Below are 21,219 nucleotides of genomic sequence, written 5' to 3'. Positions count from 1 at the left end.
AATTGATTCAGAAATTCCTGAAGTCAATTATTTCCATTGTAATGAAGCCCACCTCCTGTGGGGGCACTGTGACGCTATACTGTGATTTGTGTTGGACAGAGGCCCCACTTGATGTCTGTAAAATACATTTTTCAATACAAAATATGCAAACATTATTATTTAACACATTTCAGAATGTACTGTTATTCATTATCTGGGTATTGTTGTCACTTATGCATATTATTGAATCGATATCAAAGCGTATTGTTCAATATGGAATCAAATTAAATCGTGACCTAAAGAATCAATATCAAATTGAATTATAAGGTTATTACCCAGCCCTATATATTACCATCATTCATATGGCAACCATTTTCCTCTGATATCACACTTAGGATAGGAAGTTAAAATGCTGTAATCATTGTATACAGCATTTGTTCTAGTAGGCAATTCTGAGCTGTAGAGCTGTAGAATTCAATTATGACCAAGACACAATTACTTTCCCTTTTGAGTTAGCAGTTTAGAGCTTCACTGTCATTACGTCTTACGTCAGTACTTTTATATTGATTGCCCGCGTAACGTTGGTGTCGCAGTGTGCCTCGCAATGTCTTACGTTTTTACAATAATCCCATCTCACCCCTGTAACGCCTGTTACCAACACAAATGCCAGCACAGTGGTAGTTCCTGGGTTATCTTTTTTTTCCCTTTCAAGCTGTTAAACAATCACAAAGTAGTTAAAAGATAGTTTGTCAGATTCACTTTGTTAGTATCACTTACTATAAAAGATAACTTGTCAGACTCAGTTTGTTAGTATCACTTTTGAAGTGCCAAACAGCAGTTTGACAGACCAGCATTTAACCCCCCAATCTGAGCCTGATATCATAGGGAATTATCATTTGTGAGTGTTGTGCACACTTTGCATGGAGTATTTCTAGTGGACCATAACGCAACTCTTTTTTTCTCTAAATTTAATTTTTAATTTAATTTAAATTTAAGCTTTTTCTGCCTATCTGTGAGAGGACTGTGGATAGAGAAGGAAAACAGGAAAGAGGGTGGGGAAAGGACGTGGAAAAAGGAGCCACAAATTTGAAACCGGGCTGCCCACTTGGAGGACTATGACCTCTATTGATGGGGCGCAACCTAACCACTATGCCATTGACACCTTATAACCCGACTCTTAGTATTGAACAGTCAAATGTAAATCAGGATCTTGGCAGGCTTACCTTTAAGAGGTTTGGGAAGGAAGTGGGCTGCTGGTTTGTTCTTCTTCACATGGTTACCCTTCATGATTTCTCCTTCTTTGTTCAGACCAAGGTACCAGCCCCTGCCCGACTGCTGCTGTCGGTATATCATGGAGGAGTATGTCACATAATAGTTCTCGAACACTGACTCCTTGAATTTGCACTCCGGTGTAAAGTGTTCCTGCGGGGGGAAAGGAGAAGCAGACACAATGTACAGTAGTTGTTGGACAGTAATTCACAAGGTCTCTGGAGTCTCTGACATCGTGATATGAGGAGAAGCAGCTGAAATGCAATAGTTCATTACTTGGAAGTGCAACTTAATAATGGTACATTGCGCCACATGTCCAACACACTTGAGCACAGAAAGAGGGAAGGAACTATCTCAAGGCTTAAGGCCGTGCTTTAAATGTATGTCTCTTGAGAATCATCTAAATCTATTCATTCCATTTACTGTAGTGAATAATGTAGAACTTTATAGCATACATAACCGTGATATGACAGATACAGAGGGGCATTAATAAAATATTCAAGATGAAGAGTATATTCTCATTTTGCTTCAAGCTGTTAATTATGCATGGGCAGTTCATTATCTCAAAGAGTATTGTCCACCATATTCAAGAGTTTGTTGGACATGATAATTTATGTCTGCCATTTCCCTTACTATTAAAATACTTATCTACTTTACCACAACACAGACATGGTTGAAACTCTTTCATAAGACAGCTTTAATGACTTTATACACAATATTTGCTCACTTCCTCAGCTCATGTGTGTTTTCTCCACCCAGCTTTTTTAGATTTGCGGGTACTTTTTTATCTCCTTCACTAAAGATTCTGGCATGAGGAAACTCCTAAGAGGCATGCAGTTTTGTGGTTAACTTTCCGGACTCCGTACTGTGGAAGATTTCCCTCCCCCTTTTTGTGTGGTTAAGGGCCCAGTGCCTATATAGGATTTTGCCATTAGTGCTACAACACAGTGGCTGAGGTTTGTGTCCTCTGAGGCCAGATTTTCTGTGTGTGTGCTTCAGTATATACGTGTGTGCGTCGGTCCAATTTAGAGAGCTGCTTGTGCAGCGAGTCCGCAGAACAGAGCCTAATCAGTTAGAAGACCATTTCCCCCGAGAGACATCAGGGACATTGTGTGAGGGAGAGGCAACTTAAAGCAAGTGAAGCTAGTCAGCAGTGAATTTTTCAAGCTAAGCTTTTATATTCTCTCCTAAGGACAACTTGTCTGAACATGAACAAATGTGTACAGTATAAACACCACCATAACATCAAGTTACAACAGTTGGACTAGCAATCGGGTTAAACTAACAATGGATACAAAGTTAGATTTCTCAGAAAAAGACGAGATTAGATGGCTCTTTCAGACCAAGCAACTGTCAACTAGGATCCCTCCAATCCTGAAAAAAAAAATCACATTTGTCGCTGTCAGTGATGATGGCTCACCTGGGCCAGAGACCCTCTGTGAGATCATGACTTACAACATTTCACAACCAGACATGGAGTCATATAACAGCCTCTCTGGTTTTTATAACAGTCCCATAACGTCACTTTCCATGTGCAGCGCTAAGCGGACTTCAAAAGACTGAATGAGGAACAGGTCTGGTGAGGTGCTTGGCTCTGTTTTTCACTTAGCTTCAGTAGATAATGCAGCATAAACATACAAAAGGTACGTGACATGAAAGCAGTTAACTGTAATGGGTTGTAAAAATGTTCCCTTATTGGACTCGTTGAAAGAGCAACCTGGTGTATGATCAATAGTGTGTATTAAGAATTTTTCACTCCCAAATCCAGAGACAGTTTTTGACACAAAAGCCAGACCAAACTTTAGTAACCAACAACAAACTCATTCATCATCTCCTGCATCTGATCTGCCCAAACCACACTAAACAAACAGACAGACAGAGATTAAGTCACAGGAAGCTTGTGACATATCACCTCATTGGGATACATCCTGTTGGCTCAGCGGGTTCTCAGTTAAGCTGCAAAGACACAGGGGTACAAAACACTCCATTTGGATAAATGCTAAGCATGCCGGGGGGGCTCCAGAACCAGCTGGGAGCTCAATGTCACCGTTAAGTTAGATTTGATCCTTAATTTTTCAGGCTAAAGACTGTCAATGCTGTTAAGAAAGAAAGAAAGAATATGATTCAAGCTATCTTTTTTTGACAAGTGCTAAAAGTTATCTGCATTTCATATTGAGCAGGGCTATATCCTACTTTTCATATGATTATTTCCCTTATAATTACGCAATTTACTGATCTACAATATATTAACACAAACTAACATACTCTTACATGCTTCAACAAAAAATGCCTCCCCCATGTAAGACCAACATAGGTCCCTTCCAAATGATAGTAACCACTATTGCAGTAGAAATAACATGAGCTCTACTGACTCCCAAATGACAAAGTCAAGATAAATCCTAACATTAAACACTAAAAGAAATGAATCTAATGAGTTGAGTAATATAATGTCTTAATTTATCAATCATTGGTGAACTAATTCTCTTACGATGTGGATTGATTTCATCTCCTCAAAACCTTAAAATACTAAACATCAAATGGATTTTTGGGGTTTGGAAAATACATTGAATAATTTACAAACCGTAAAGTTAGTTGAAGCAGTTTTCTAACAAAATCTATCTTGTTAACTTCTCTTAAAACATGAAACACACTAGAACTCTGTATTCCTTAAAGGTAAAAGCACTCAAAGTACAGTATATTTTGTGTTATGTCATACTTCTTATCCTAACAGACTTTTGTCATGTTAGGATTTGTTCTGTGTGAACAACTGTTGTCAGAGTCCAAACTGAGATTAGGGAACAAACCAATCCACCAAATGCTAGTTCAAAGTTCTAGAGACACTGACAGCTGAAGATGGAGTATCCAACTCTTACCATCTTTAGACCACACAGTTTACCCTGATGTACAGCACCTGAGCTGGTGTCATAAAAATCAATATTACATAGACCATGTCTGCACTTATTTTTGCCTTTGAGTTTAGCCTCAGTCCTAGATGAGATAAAGATGTACAGTGGACTGCTTTTGTCTCTTGGTTGCATGTTCTCATTCAGACCTTAGAGCAAAGGTTGACATATTTTTCTTCAATCAATTCTACATTAAAACAAACTGCATGTGCATGTGTACTTTGGACAAATTGTTTCTTCTGTCAGTATAGGCTGCAAAGAAATCCAGTCCTTAACAGCTTCAAGCGTAAATGAAATAATCCAAATCTATTCAGAAAGCATTATCCAATAGGCTTACTGCCATTACATTTTGTATCTGACTGCATAAAGTATGGTTTCAGAATCAGTATAAGATTAAGATTGTTTTTGTACTTTTACTTCATTCTAATCTGAACGATCAGATGTACACAAAGAAAGAACAAACAAAGAATGTGAACAATATGTTCATGTTGCTAATCTGCTGTGCTTTATTTTTTTTGCATAGATTGAACTTGGTGATGGGTCAAGGCTTGTCTAATTGTTAAAGCTACCTTTTATCCCCCCTCATCCTGTTTCAGATATATTTTCTTTTGCTGCTTTCTTAATCCTTCGTTCTCTTAATGAACATTATCTTAATGTCTTCTTTTTTCTTCTTGTATAACTGATTAACTGCAGCAGTCTTAGAAAACCTTGGCAGCATCCATCTCAGTTATCCATGAGCAGCAATTGAGCTAAACAATGGGCTGCTCAGCTCTCGAGCCAGGAGTTCTGTTCTACCTCTAATAATGAGCTTATGTGGATTTGGCTGGTTACACTCGCCCTGGAGAAGAATAAGAGTCTATTGATAAACAGACGCATACAGAAAGATACAGGCACACTTAGAGCCAAAATGGAGGAGAGGCTGCTGGCTGGTGCTGCTGTATATTGGACGGGGTCTGTGGATAACAGGCTCGCTCAGACTGACACAAGGAGGGGCCAAAATGGCAGGGGATCCCCATCTCCATCTTAACAGGACTGTGACAGACAGATATTCAGATTCTTTTGAATGGGCTCCAGTAGCTTTGTCTTCTGGAATCGATAGCATATCTATTGTTCACTGAAACCAATCTCAAATCACTTTAATCATGGCTCCAGTGGCAGCTGGAGAAAAGGGAAATCACTTTAGAAATAAAAAAGCAGTACATAATCTGCATAGAAATAATATTGCTCGTGTGATCTCCCGCCCCCCTTCTCTATAGTTCTTTAGACTTCTGATGTTTCCATTACACCACAGCTGCATTTTACTTAAATATCCAACTTCAAGTCCTTGTCAAAATGATGCACAACTGGCAAACTCCCATGATGTCCGGGGAAGAACGTATTGCTGTTAGATGAGCCCCATGCTGTACACATTTTTTTAAAAAGTTGTATAAGTTTTATAACACAATTAATAATAACAATACAAGAAGTTAGATAAATTTTCTAAAATTTATTTAGAAAGTGCTTTTGTAAACCTGAGTACAACTGATTGTTACATGAAAAGCTGCATCATTACAATAACATTATTTGTTACTCCCCATCAGGGACTTCAACTTTACAAAAAACCCTGTACATAACAAGTTTGCAACAATTTACAGAAAAACTTTCTTTATATCATAGATGTGCTGTGCAGTCAGACCAAACACAAAAGGAAACGTGCATTTAGGGGCTAAATATACAGTTCTGGCAGAGCCTTGGAGGGTTAACCAATGGCAAAGCCTGTTAGAACACATTCCTTATAGAACTGGAGTTACAAACTACAGCAGGCTGTTGCGTTACTGATGAGAAATGTGAATCTTATTGTTGTCAATCATCACAGGGACTGCCCATCTTGGAAACCCTTTTGTTATCTATCATCGCATTAGCTGTTATCTATCATCCATGTACATAGTTCAGCTGTGTTAAGGCTAACTGTAAAATTAACATTGCATTAGCATGCCAAGAAATCCCCGATCAATTATGATGCACTCTCAAACAGCATTCTGCTATGTTCAGGGTGTAATTACTGGCCAGTGGTGATTTCCTATTCCAATCAACTGTCGCAGACATGCTAACATAATCTGATCTTCTCTGTAAAGATATTGGCCAGATTTCTCACAAGACAAGCCAAATCAATGCTGCAAGCTGCCCCATGTGTACTCAGCAGCCATATTGAAACTAAGATGACACCAATTATGCCAGTGGAATCAGAGTTGAATCCTGTTCATGTTTCTTCGCAGCCCTGACATCAATTCTGGTGGGAGTCACTAAAGCCAATGCTACGGCTGGGCAGTGAAGCCAAATCTTCCAAAATCCGGCTTTTCAATGTTCTAGTCATTTAACAAGAGTCGAAGTGGATTAAGCAGCACCTTTTGCTTTAGCTAAAGATAAGGCACACTCATTTGTTTGGGAATAAATTGGAGAGCTTAAGCTAGTGGAAAAGACCCTTTACAAACACCAAACACCCACACAGGGTACACATTGGAGCCGATGGCGCACGCACATACACACACACCACAAAGTAGTTAATGACACAGCTCAATGGAGTGAAACCTTAGAGCAGTGGTTATTTACCGAAGGCATTGTGTGCCTGCTTAATGGATGAAAAGGCATGGGTGTGTGCAAAGTACCTAACAGCAGTGTACTAAAATACATACTCATGTACAAATACAATATACACACTGTCTAACTGTTTTCTGTCTTCAATAGCATCATGAATGGTTTTATTGTTATTATATGCTCCATTACCTCTACTGAGGCATTCTCTTTCTGTTGGAATTAAACCTTAAATCAGGACTAAGAATGAGAATAAAAAACTTAATGTGACTTGTTTAGAAAAAAACCTGTTATGCCTCTGTTTCATATATCTCGCGACCGTTCGTTTAAAGTCATCATCACCTCTATCCTTTTTGTCTGTCTGTTCCTTTGTATGATCCAGGTTAAGTCTCTTTTCATTACGAACAAATATCTGGTGCTTAATGAATATCCTGGCTGGGTGCCTCGAGTGAAAATGTGATGGGTGTTGTGTCTTCAGCATGAAACGTTTCACAGGATGCGTTCCCATCACAGGAGTGTAAAGAGCCCGTAAACTTCAGTGCTAACCCGATAAATATTTCTCCACCCCAAGAGCCCTGAACTCTCCATTCTACACTCTCCCACAGCGCTGTCTAGACAAGACTCAACTGGAGCCTCTGTGACTCGCACAAATTCAAATATGACCCACCAGGAAATTAATGACACCACTTTAAAGGCACCTCATGAAAGCTAAAATATAAAAGTATAAAGACACCTCTGGAAACATGTCAAGAAAGCTCAAATGCTTTTTTTTTTCTCAGATTTGGAATTAACATTCACTGCATATCAACAAGAATAAGACAATATTGTTTGTGTAGAGGGTCACAAAAAGTAAGATAGGATAGTACATTTAAATACATATTAATTGACTCCCACACATTGACGCCAATCGAGGAATATATTTTCACTGGTGCATTCTGCCTCTCCCACACGTGCACTCTTTTCTCACTACACAATTCTCACTCTCTCCATCCCTTTTTCTTGATATACTCATATAACACCAAGTGATGTACGGAGGGATGCACATACACCAGATAGCAACTCAAATGACTGCTTTCACAAGAAATAAAACATCAGCTTAAATCTAAAGAAACACATTTATAATTTAGTATGCATTAGAATTTATGTCAGATTTAAATTGACTATATATGTAAATCAGATGAATCCTGTTTATGAGACAAACATTGGCTAACCATTCACTCATATTTCCATTCATGCACGCATATTATGCACATACATTTACAATAACGGGAGGCTTTATTATCCCAGCAGCAGCACTTCAACCCTCCACCCAGACTACGTCATCTGTTGTCTCTCTGCTGTTCATTGGGAATCTCCCTCCAAAGGTGGCCTGCTATTGGCTGGTTTAATGTGTAGCTTCGAGGCAGTGCTTTACCAACATAGCAGCAATCCCAGCTAGACAGGCACTATTAGGCAGCCAGCTACACAGTCAATTCAATCCCCCGTCTAATTTAGCTGAAAGAGAAAGCTCTACAACCCATCCCCCCACTGCATTCTTCCAACACTACTTTACCCGATACATACTGGGTTTTACAATAGGGCTGGTATTTACATCGCCAAAGATTATATACTGTATAAAGCCTTTTATTCGCCTCACCATTCATCAAAAAATATGCATTTATATTACAAAAACAAAGAGTATAAATGCAAATTCAAAACATACAGTTACATTGTATTGGTTGACGTTCCTTTTTTTTTTTTTTTACTAAATCCAACTTGCATTTTTTGAAGCAGAATAAAAATCAAATTTTTGCCTACTTTCAGCAAGATGCAAATTTATTTAAAGGTCACATATTATGCAAAAAACACTAACATGGTTTTATAACACTCATATGTAGAGGTGGGGAAAAATCGATTTATGTAAAAATCCAGATTCTTGTCTTCTGAGATTTTAAATAGATTCATAAGTTCCAAAAATCGATTGTTATTTTTTTTGGCTAATCAGTCACTCCCTGCAAAGTGCTAAGGCTAGCTCTTTAAATCAGTACAATGCCAAATGGTGTAGCAAGAAATTCAGCCAGTCTCACAGATGGCTGGGGTAGATCCTGAAGTATAGACTTTGAATCAGAAATCCAGAATCGTTTTTGAATCGAAAATAGATTCTCAATAGAAATGTGACCCCAAGAATCGAAATCAAATCGTGAGACACCCAAAGATTTCCACCCCTACTCATATGTGTCCCTAGCCTGTCAAAACCCCAAACCCTTAGCAATGAATGACATTTCAGAAGTAAGGACCTTTTACTGCTGCTTCTATATGCTAGTAAAGCCTTTCCTAGCAGGAGCCATCTTTAAAAAATGAATCATACAGCCATCTGCAAATACTTAATTAGTGACAGCAAAGCGTATATAATTAAAATCACTCACTGGGAGCAGCAGACTGTTGGGGTACCATGTCAGATACAGCACATTAATGTTTGTGGGGGGGGAAAGGTTTGAAGGAGTGTTTTTTATTTCAATTATTTCTGTATATTCCCCCCAGGCATGCTAAGCTAGGACAACCCCCAATGGATATGTTGTCAAACAATTGCTAACATGCATTTATATGTTATTATAGGCCGTCCACACAATCACTCACAACTCTTGCTACAATGATTATGCTGTCATTCTTTTACTTTTACAGATATTACACTGAATAAGACCTCTGCTTCTACACATAGAACACATTAAGAACAACCATCATTTTCACAGTGGATAGCACCTCCATTGGTTGAACTCGGCATAAAAGGCTGAATGATAAAACCCCACAATTAGCTTTAACTCCAACTCTGTTTGAACTGCCAAACCAAACCTGTTTTATGGTCATACCTGCAAAACTGTTGATCTGAAATGTGAAAAACTTATAAAAAGCATATTTGTAATTGAAATTTTAAACATTATAGAATAGCAATAAAACGCAATGTGATGCTGAAAAGAAATGGAAATCCAGCTTTCATGTTCAAACAATATCCTGGTCTTTATTTTAACAGTTAAAATAATATTGTTTTTGTGATTTGATAAGGGGATTTTGTTTGTCACAAAAGCAAAGGGTGATTGAATTGTTAAGGTATTTTTTTTTTTTTACCCTTGAATTAAAGGACTGCCTATCAGTTCATACAATTTACATTTTCTTACATACCGCTACTTCTTCACAAACAGCTTTAAGTATGACCATTGTATAGCTATACAGATAAACATCATAATTTTACACCCTCATATCTTTAAACTGCTACGGCACCTTAATGTTAAACATATCTTTGTCTTTGCTTTAATCTTATATTGATATATGAAGTATGGATTGTTCCATTTATTTGTATGGTTTTGTTTTTTTGAGATCTCCCTAAAAGAGCAGAGCCTTCTTCACCCGATGTAACTGAATAACCATTTGCAATTTCTTGACATAAGTGTCTCTGACTGAACTAATGCTTGCTGAGAGCTTGCACATTAACCCTGCTTATTAATGCATTTGTGTTTGCTTATGGAGAGAGTATGATCTGCAGAAAAGAGAGGGAGAGAAAGAAGCGAGATTTCTTTCTTCCTTCATCACATTATGCCTAAGTGCATAATGGGTCATTTGTCAGTGGCAGCTGCAGAATAAAAAGCTACAAGATCATTCGGTTCCTTTTTGCTGTTTTCAAGCTTGTTTCCATCAGTCACCATTCTGTCTTCCAACCGAGACCTTTACCATACAGAACAATCTTTACTAATTTGACTCTGAGGGTTGTCTGTTAACATTGAACGACTGTGTCTGCACGCCCTCTGGGTGCACATCCGACCCGCCTGTCAATCTTCTCAGTGACGCCCTCAACACAATACAATGGTGGCATTTGGGAGGACGACTCACAGGGACATTGTTGGACCTGAAACTGAATTATTCATAACCTCGCAAGTTTAATCAAAGATGAAGAGCCAGCTGCCACAAGCCGATATGTCATTGCCCCGCCTGCTTACACAATCCTTGAACTTTGAATGGATACTGAACAGTATCAGAAGATGATGCTGCTTTCTCATCAGACTCAGGATTATGTATCTTGGTTTGCATGGTGAGAGTGAGTTACACATTCCTGCAAAAAATGCAAATTAAGTTCAATAACACCTGCTAAAATATAAATATGTTCCCTATATTCCTTGGAGGAATGAATCCCCTCTCTATTGTTGATGTCAGATGTTAGAGACCTCACATTTCTCTCTGCATACAGCCTAACGAGATGGTCAGCCACAAGGATGGAAACACACATGCACACAAACATTTTAGGTAAGACACTTACTGATGTATACAGGAAGCCCTCACTGTTCATAGCCAGATATAGTTTGGTCTGCACCCCCTGGATGGCCACCACTCGCAGCCCCACTGGAATAAGGTTGAACACGGCTGGAAAGAGACAGACAGCAGACACAAAGTGTTAACTAAAAGAGACTTTCAATTCCCTGTTAAACACACATTCATTTCATCAGTTAAACAATGAAAAGTAAATCAAAAAACAACCAGAAATGATTTTAGTTGCACTTTAGATTCAGATTCAATATTGTCTTACAAGGGGACATTTTGAATCACTGTATATTATGAATGTATATGACTTTGGGAAATTATTTGTGTGTAGGGCAAATAAGCTTTTGCCCTACTAATTTAGTAATAAAAATAAATTACTAAATGAAATAAATGTAATTTAGTAGGAAAATATATATAGCATTTATAGACACATAAGGAGCCAAAAAACAACATTAACTTAACAGAGACAAAACAACCCCTCAGACTAACTGTTTTTTTTACTGTCACTGCACCAACCAGAATGTAATATTCCACATTAAGGTGTTAAAATAGTCATTTATCTTTCTGGAAGAGTGAGTTGACAACAACAAACCACAAATAGAGAGGTACGACATAAGCTCAGGGACTCAGCCGCTCTCTCCCAGGAGTGTTTCATAAAGCAAATGATCAAAATCAGAAACAAGAGACAGAAGCAGAGAAATAGCTAAAGCAGCCCACAATGTTGTGTTTTCACACTGATATCCTAGGCTTTGTCAAGTACCGCAAAGACAGTATTTAAGATCTTTAAGGTGAAAAGAAACAAAATATGTAAACAGATTTTAAAGCCAAATGATAGGATGATAAAAGAAAATTGCTGTTTTTTTGCCAGCAGGCACTGTGAGCCAGTTACAATGCAGCACTGCAGAAAACTCTTGCACACCTCTGTATATAGACGTCCTACTCATGCTCCAACACACACACACACACACACATAAACCTGTGTGTGACTGAGTATGAGTCGTGAGTGTGAGAGAGCCAGCGGCAGCCCAGCTGGTCAATGAGGTACACCTCTACCTAATTACTGTCTGCCTGTGCGGTGTATGAGTACGTCTGTGTGTTTCATAAGATGCTGGCAGGAAACGCTGAATAGAGGAAAGCACATGAACATCCACCTGAAAGTCTGTAGTCGTGCTTCTGTCCCAAAAAAAGGAATGTGCTCGCCTTTTATTCGGACTATTGTTGGACATCCTCCCAAACAGTGATGCCATCACCACTGCTGAGGATTTTCGTTTGATCTTTTTTGCTATCACAAAATGCAGAACTGTCCACAGAAAATTCACAAAAGTCTAGTCTGATAATGCTGTTCTCTGACACATAAGTACGGGGTCTTCCACATTTATACCCATAGGGGCGGGGTAATTAAACTTCATTCTCACATCAGTTAAGCTGTGAGTCAGAGGATGACCATACTTTAGCTCCTCTTGTCGACCACTAAGTACATCTCTATCTGCAGACTCCTTTGAAAGAGGTACACTATAGAGGCTTTTTTTCCCAGGCTTCTTGTTCTGCCTGTATCACTTTATCACCACAGACCTCCGTTTCTTTGAGCTTTTACTGTAAACAACAGCTACAGGAATGCATAATGTATTTACTTAGAATAAACATCATCATTATATACTTTTGATTATTTTAAAGCCACATAAAAGGTTGTTTTTACCTTGACAGCCCTTTTAGAATGATACTGTATAAACAGTTGAGGGTGACTTGATTGATCAGAAGCCAAAACAGATCTCAGAAACATATAAGGCTTTAGTCTGATCTGTAATATATTCCTCTATAGAATGATTTCTGTGTGTTTTTACTTTTTGCAGTTATGTAATCACAGCCTCTCTCATGAAACTGACATCTCATGGCAGACACTGGAGCTGTGTTTTGCCTGATGAACTTGCCGTTTACAATCTCAGGTTCAGCAGTGTCGAGATTATTTGTTGACTAACAACAGCTCACACTGAGACAGCCCCCCTTTTCAAACGTATGGGTAACCACAATCCAATTATAGTACAGCTATCAGAGAAGGCTCCCTGTGAAAAGAAACTCTGATCTCTGTCTTGAAGGTATAAGTATACCTACAGGAAATTGGAACTACGATGTATAACCTCACTACATGCTGTATTTTACTGTGTGCCGAGCAGTAATCTTCTTCAAGTATTCAGCTGACCTGGTCATTTTTGCACAACCTCCTGCAGAAGGAAGGGACTAAAGATCATGTCGGACTTTTCTCTAGTTCTTTTTTGTTTTGGATTATTTAATACATTTTTCTGCAAGTTTTGTTGCTTTTCAGAGCATTCTTCAACATTGCAGTGCGGGGGCTTAGCAATATCTTGCCAGAAATCCACAGGTTACAGATGGCACTATCTGCAAACTTTCTCAACAAGTCCACGACCGTTGTTCTCATCGATCCATCTTGGCTAAGCTGTGTGCAGAGCTTGAGGGGATGCAAGTGAGTGATTTGAGAATAATCACTTCCATGTACTAGAGTTTGTCAAACCGACAATATGTTCAGACTTTTTCTGATATAACGTTTGGATCCTTGTAGAGACATTTTGTATCCTAATTCTCTTCCACTGCATAGTTTGAGATATGATGATTTCATCTCCTTCTCTCCTGGAACACCTTGCTATGTGAGCAGTTCTTGTCTTTTATAATTGCACCCTTCGCTCATGGAGTTTTCTCCCTTCATACTCCCACCACGACGCGCACATACGCATCTGCAGTCCTCTTCATTTCAGGAGGATTACCAGCCGGTGTACCAATGGAGATTTTCAAGAGGGGAAACTCAATTACTTCCTGCCTCCTAGAAACACCTGAGCACACTGAAGAGGATGACAGGGCTGCCACCCACTCTCAGACCTTTCAGGGTACAGGGAGAACACAGAATAAGAAGGGTGACAGGGCCTGAAGGACAGCTTTCACCATTACCTGCAGGCTGTTTATGTGTCTGTAAGCTCCACCTGCTAACATCTGAGAAGTTATGACCAGTCCAGAGTGACAATCAACCTGAAGAGCCCCAGAAATCACTTTTCTTACAATTAAACAATCTTACTCACTGCTTTTTTTTTTGTTCAAGCAGCAGCAGGCTTCGATGTGTGCAGCCTAAATATGACAGCATGACAAAGTAATGGAGCTAAAGAAAAATAAGCTGTTGTGACAGAATTACACAGCACATCCGATTACTGCTCAGCTGCTGTAGCAAACTGAGTTCCTTTAAGACACATGATATGCAGACTAAATAATTTAAGACTTGTGTAGAAAGCACCAAAACCATTTCATTTCATTTGACTGCATTTGTCAAGTAGCACACAGAGACATTTACTGTTAATTAATGAAAGCATGAAACCTTGTGTACAGTGCTAAGGTATGTTTTAAAGGTATAGGTACATTTAATAGAAGGAGACAGTGGTAATTCAGTTTGTGATTGATATTAATTACCCGTCACAAGACATGCTAGTTAATTCTTCCCTAATCCTTGCATCCATACTCGTCATTTCCTTATTATTTTTTTTTTCACTAGAGAGGCTGTTATAATGTAAGAGTAAATCTTAACCTAAAAAAACTCTGAGCTTGGACAGCGTTGAAATAAAAGTGCATAATCTGTGGGGTGGATTTGTGAAACAGCTTGAAAATCAAACTCAAGCATTTATTAAGTTTGAGAAGTTGTAAAGAAACCTTTTGAATAGAAAAAGAAAAAAGGAGAAACTGGGAAGCTTGCTATATTTACCACAATTTAATTATTACTTTATTTTCTCTTTCTCTACTATTGACTCTTTGTGGATATGTTTTGTTTGATAGTTGTTGAAAAGCAGATAAGGGTTAGGTTGAGTAAGAGTAACGTTAATTCAACTCCAGTTTGAACATGGCAGTCGAAAAATGGCAGTCAACATTTTTCAAGGTCAAGGTTTACTTTTCATTCTTTCTATTGATTTCCTGTTTATTTATTTTGTTTTATTAACTTTTTTTAAATAAAGATATTAATAAATCAATCTCAAATGTTGTTGATGGTTTTTTGTAAATGGACTTAACATTTGGAGTTACACATTTTGTCTTTAATGTCGAGCTCTCTACAAAGGCAGAAAAGCCTGAGACTGTATGTACTGCATTTAAACATATATACTGTACCCTGTGTCTTTCAAAGAAAACAGTTCTACTGTAGTCTTACAGTTCTTTTTCTCCCTCCACATACCCGGGGGGGTTTGCTCGGTTGTGATGCAACACAAGAAAATAGTGTATAAAGTGGGAGAGAAAGCAGTGGGAATGATGAGACTGAGGGGGTTTGTTTTTTTTCTGACATTGTTTGCCTTCTCAATGAAAATGTCACAGAAATATCAAAGTTCTTTTCTTATCACAGCCAAACAGTCTTCCCAGCAAAGATCGCTTCATTGTTTTTCTGTGAGTGTGATCGTGCTTGTGTGTGTGTGTGCATCTGAGTAGGTCCTCTCCCACCATCACAAGACACCAGTAGCTCCAAGAGGACTGTGCTCTCCGTCACCATGGAGACAAGCGCACCCAGCGCCTAACAACGCTATTTTTGGAGCAGTGCAAAGAGCTTCACTCTTTCTCCTTCTATTTTTTTTCCTTTTCAGCAGCACTCTTTAATTTTCTCTTCAAAAACTATTTTAGTGCCAATGCGGGCCAGTTGTTATGCAAGTCAACAGTAAAGTGATAGCATGCAGACGTACTGTATTGATGGGGTGGACGACGGTGTGTTAAATGAAGTGTAATATTGATGTTGTCATTTAATTATGTGTATTTCCTCTCCTGCACTTAGCCTGCTCTGTGTCGTATTTAACTCTGCTTTGATTTAATTTACGAGAACAAATTCCACGCAGATTACAAAGTGCTGTTCTTCTTCGACAACATCCCACATGCACAGAGCTGCTATTTATATGTAAGATACACACGCCATCTCCACCAAGGGAGTAATTGAATACGGTGGTACTAATTCAGAGGCTCCACGTGTTTACATCCGCTTAGTGTCGGGATTACACGCTAAGTATCACATCAAAGCTGTTTCAGCGTGCCGTGCAGATCTTTTTTCTTTAAAAAAAAAAATATTAAAAAATTGTATGGGGACAAATCAGAGATCATTAACATCTGTACTGTTCTAACCTTTAAAAGCATTGACTGAAATGTCTTAACTACTACAGTGTAAGGCTCTATTTCTGCTGCATTGTTACCAGACACGTGTAGTCAAGTATTTCATTGATCTCTTCTTTAATCTGTATATTTAAAAAAACATAAGAGCCTGTAGGTGTAATGGCAGTGATAGGACTGCGCCAATAAATAGCATTAGACAAACTGGGGCTCACCACAGAGACCGTGTGTAGGAGAGAAAACAGCCAATCATCATCTGTGTGTAGAAGGATGATAGGATGATTTTGACTGGACAAAAATACACAGCTTATCAGTTCTGCAGCGCTTACATATGTGCAGGCAAAGACATGCTTTTGTTTTTACTGTGCTGCTGAAATGTTTATCCATGCTGGTGATATAAAACCAAGCTGGGTTTTGAACAGTTTGAATGCTGTGAAAAACGACATGTCTGCAGTTAAGAAGAACAACTCAGGCTTTTTAATTAAGCATGAAGAAACAAAGTTACACAGTCTTTGTTGAACTGATACTGAACTTAATTGAAGTGAATCAAACCATATGTTTGCAGACTTTGTGATGTCATCATTTTTTGCATTGTTCCAATAATACTTGATGAATATCTATCGTGATATAACTTGTGGTTTTCACCACTAGTTTACTCGACATCGCTTCATGCAGCCCTGATAATAGTGCCTGGAATTGAAAGATCTTTGTAGGAGACGTGTGGCAGTGTGCGTATTAGATAAACTTACTGTAACCATTGTCCTCCTCCTTCGTTCCGTCAATGGTTCCATCTGCCTGCAGCTGCAGGTGGAAACCTTGTCGACTGTACAGCTTCGTCACTATCCCCTTCAACTGGGGCTCTGTGGGAGCAGAGGGGACACAGACAGGAAGACAAGAGGATGAAACCACACACTGTAGTAACAAATACAAATGTAGCAGCGTGATGTCACTCGTAGCCTCGAAAAGGGGACATAGAGAAGCTTCAGTGTTGGTTCTTGTAGCGACTTTAAGAGTTGCAGGGGACAAAATGCAATTAAGTGAAAGGATAATAAAGCTGAGTGGAGCCAAGGTTGGAAGTAAATGAGCATTTAGGAAGGCTGACTGTGATATACAAAGACACCTGTCACTCAAGCAGACAAGATCAGATCTAGCTTCTAGAAGCACCCCCAAGACAATATCAGAAGAAGCTAACTGAGGCGTGGCATTGTTGATGGACTGTTGGTTGTGCTTTAGGCTGAAGCCGACAGCTGTTTTAAAGTCTTTTACAATGTTTTGACCGCTCAGTCATGGTGGTGACCACTTCATTGGCCTTTTAATTCATATCAACAAATAATGCAACATGCCAGATGAGCTTTCCGAAAAACAGTTTGACCCGTATCTAACAGTTTGTCCTCTCTCTACGCTGGAACAGGGGGAAAGAGTAGATGGTGCAGCCCCTGTGGCTGAAGAACAGAAACTGACACCAGCAAATAGTACCTAATTTAAAAATGGCTTTGGGGATGTGTGGTGGCTCAGTGGTCTTAAATGGCTGAGGACATTTGTTCCACGACACCCTTTCTCTTTCTGAAGCAAGCACTCTCTACTCGATCAAAAGTATTTGTAATATATACTCTTCTTTTACATTTATAAAAGCTACTTCTGGATAAATGCAGTTACACACAAATAAAAACAATAATTCAAACTTCACTAAAACCTTTTTTATACAATAAAAGATTCAAGTCAGTTCATTAAACTCAATGTTTTGTATAAAATGTATGCAATTATCACAACTGTTCTGTAGTGCTTACAGTTTTTCATATATTTGTTGAATAGTGAAGTTAGTTCCAAACTGTATAAGACCATTTAAAACACAGAAAAAGAAAGATGGAGGAGTGGAAACAGTAAGGCTTCAAAAGGGCAAAAAGCTTCCCTACACCGTGTAGCAGCTTATAAAACAAACCGCCATATCTCTGAAAGACAATAGTTTGAAGTGGCTGAGCGTTTACTTTTGAAGTGTCGGGGCTGCCCGTCTGTCTGTGTTCCATCAGTGTAATGTCTGATAAGACCTAAGTGCTCTCCACTCCCTGGTTACTGTCCCTAGTGGAGGGTCCTCTACTGTGGTTTACCACACCTTTCATCTATCCTTTCATCTGTCAGACCTGCCATTTCTAGATGACCCAAGGTTACTTTTACTGCAGAGAAGGTTCAATCCGTCTATACTCCTGGAATATTGTAACAATGTTGTAGTAAAAGTTCATACAGTTTATTATTGAATGTAGCCTGAAGATATTCATCAGATCTGTAGCTAGAACAGTTTGAAACACTCGGATACACTGAGAAATGTACTGTGAATAAAGAAATACATAAACACATAAAGCCCATGTGCACACTACATCAGCTGCTCTTCACAATGCCATGTACAAAAGATGCCAGCTCTCTTGTGTGCTTTCTTTCAGGCACCATGTGTAAGCCATACGCACAACGCCTTCTCCTTGCCTCTTATTGCTTCCTCCACAGGATACAAATGGAGATTATACGTGAGAGGGGTTTAAAACTGCAGGATAGCAATGCTTTGTTACATAAACAATCACTGTATAATCTGCAGGGGCAACAAAGAGATATAAAATCTGATGGAGCCTACAGAAATCTAAGGGATTGAAACCGTCCTGGGATGGATCACTTACTGTAGCTGAATGTTGAATGGAGTTGAAACATACAAGCTTCTTTTCTACTCACATACTGTAAAAAAGAAAATGACACAGCTCTTATAAGGGGAAATTTTGAGTCTGCAGTAAAGTCTGATTAGATCACATTTGCAGCCATGGTCCCTTCTGTGATTTCTAAGAGAAGTGGGTTCTCTTGGCTACAGGGACACACTTCTGTCACTGCAAGAATAAGAATGCTTTAGAAACCACCCTGAACCTTGACTCACTTATCCTGTTTCCTATTTTTAACACCACGGTCTAACTTATTTCCTTGTTGCTGCCTGGTATTTTCTCAGGTGTATACAATATTATAGCAAGCATGTTGCAGAAGAACTGATTATGTTATCAGTTAATTCTGAATAAGATAGAACCTGTTTAATTAGATTTGTGTGCAAGACTGTGTCTACATGTGATTCTACGTATATTAAAGTTGTATCCTGCCCAGTAACTCTTTGTATTGATCTCATTCATCAATTTGACAGTCTCATAATACAGACATTTAAAGTGACCTGAGGTGAACTGATTATGCAGTTTAATTTGAACACTGAGCTCTTACTTCTCAGTGACAGTGCAGCCTTCAGTGATTTCCAAAATGGACTTAATAAGCCCTCCTGTCCCGTGTGCACTGAATAGGTAGACAGTTAATGATGAAGCATGAGTTTAATAAGGCTTTTATGGTTTCTCAGACCAGTCTGAGAAGCCAAAGGTGAGCTCTCTGTGGACAAACATCCACAGAGTGAGCCCCCTCGTTCTCCCACTGACTTTGCCACATGTCGTTAATGACTCTTGCACAAAAAAGGTAGTTCTTGATCGTTTCTGTGTTTTGTGATGTTTGAAATTCAATAGCACTCTAAAGTAGATGTAGAGTAAGTGATGATGAGGATAAATGCCGAATGAAAGTGCACAACAGACCTGGTCGTCTCCTTCTCCTCTTCTTGGAGCCAAAGAGTTTGACCCGGGAGAAAACGTTAAGTCGGCTTGGTTTTTCACAGGTTCCTTTGGTTTTACTGGGGCTGCTGACGCAGCGGCAGGCATTAGTCTTCTCCCGCTCCCTCGCCTGCCTTTTCTGCCGTATGAGGGAGCTGGCTATCGCTGCAGCCATGGCCAGTTTGACAGCGCTCTGGAAATAACTTCCAGAGTTAACGATGAAACAATACCACCCTTTGAATCCAGAGAAGTGGATTCAGAAGGACAATGTCCGAGCGCGGAGGTAACGAAAAGGCAACTACAACGAGTCGTGATATCACAACAATTTGTTCAGGTGGACAATGAGGAGTAGACAATAAAATAGTCCCAACAGTTTGGAAAAATAAGTTGGATAATGTCCACATGAATCATATTTTTCAGGAATTTGGGCGTTATTCGGGAATGGTCCGTTGTAGCTCCGAGACAAAAGTGAAACTTAACCAAAAATTAAAAAACCACACGTTCCACCGTGAAGCTGCAGAAAGACTTCCACCAAGGCACGCTGCATGTTCCTCCACATGTATCATTTTGTCGGCATCACAACCAATACGCACAAAGCCAGTCTCTGGAAGCGCTTCTGCATCATCCCACCACACTACATGGCCGCGCACATGGTGCTCAGGCAGGCGCACAGTCGTGAATGAAGCTCAGCGCGCAGCTACAGTAAAGGATGGAAACACCTGTTTGCAGACGGCAGCACAGTGTTTGCAAAGCTCCCTGTTTGGTTTCCCTGAACCTTATCTGAAGCTGAAGTTGTGTGTGAGAGAGAGAGAGAGAGAGAAACTTACAACGCAACACAGAGGATGTGAACGAATAACTAGGGAGATTCTGTTTGTTTTTCTCTCTTTTGTTGGAGCGAGGCAGCGCAGAGTAATAGCAGGAGGCGCCTCATTGTTAGATGCAGTATGTGAGCCCGGCGCAGAGCACACACTCAGCTGAGCTGTGAGATGGAGCAGGGAGGAGGAGGGGGAGGACAGGGAGTCTAACTAGTGAGACACAGACCCAGGCAGTGTGCACAGACAATGAAAATCACCATACAGGCCGGATAGAGGATAGTTTATATTACATGTAAAGAGAGAGAGGGGTGCAGATGGGGCTGATGGAGAGGTGGCATACAAAAAAAAACCAAAGATGTTATACCACAGATTTAAAATGACGATAATAAAGACACGGAGACAAGACCTAATAATTCTGCGGCTATGATACATTTGAAAAATTGATCTCATGTTTCACAAGGTTGCAAAGCTCTCCAGTTGACCGTATAAAATGAAGATGCCAAAATGTAAAACAGAAAATTACGCTTATTAAATAATGAAATCTATACATTGATGTCATTGCAGGCTTTAGTGCGCAGGTGAGTGAGTAGAGTAAAACAGCATGCAGCGATCTTCAGACGTCAGCAGTGATCTTATAGAAGAGGCACAGCAGTG

The 21,219-nt window shown here is 39.3% G+C and overlaps 2 protein-coding genes across 6 annotated transcripts in view; one reads left to right on the top strand and one right to left on the bottom strand.

Moving 5' to 3' along the window:
* Positions 1-21,219, top strand: part of adgrg4a (adhesion G protein-coupled receptor G4a) — a 382,000-nt gene that overhangs the window by 286,428 nt on the left and 74,353 nt on the right. The window lies entirely within an intron of this gene.
* The window catches only part of fgf13a (fibroblast growth factor 13a), a 98,539-nt gene that overhangs the window by 5,081 nt on the left and 72,239 nt on the right, over positions 1-21,219 (bottom strand). For 4 of the 5 annotated variants that reach the window (XM_061048402.1, XM_061048401.1, XM_061048404.1 and 1 more), the window contains 3 exons: positions 16,889-16,999; positions 11,008-11,111; positions 1,203-1,401 (listed from right to left, as the gene is read on the bottom strand). In XM_061048402.1, coding sequence (XP_060904385.1) covers positions 1,203-1,401; positions 11,008-11,111; positions 16,889-16,999 — 414 coding nt within the window. Of the gene's footprint in view, positions 1-1,202; positions 1,402-11,007; positions 11,112-16,888; positions 17,000-19,735; positions 20,696-21,219 lie in introns of those variants that run through there. The other variant, XM_061048403.1, reaches the window with a different exon arrangement.

This window comes from Labrus mixtus, chromosome 10 (assembly GCF_963584025.1).
Source record: "Labrus mixtus chromosome 10, fLabMix1.1, whole genome shotgun sequence".
Lineage (NCBI taxonomy): Eukaryota > Metazoa > Chordata > Actinopteri > Labriformes > Labridae > Labrus > Labrus mixtus.
This window is presented reverse-complemented; position numbering and strand designations above follow the sequence as displayed.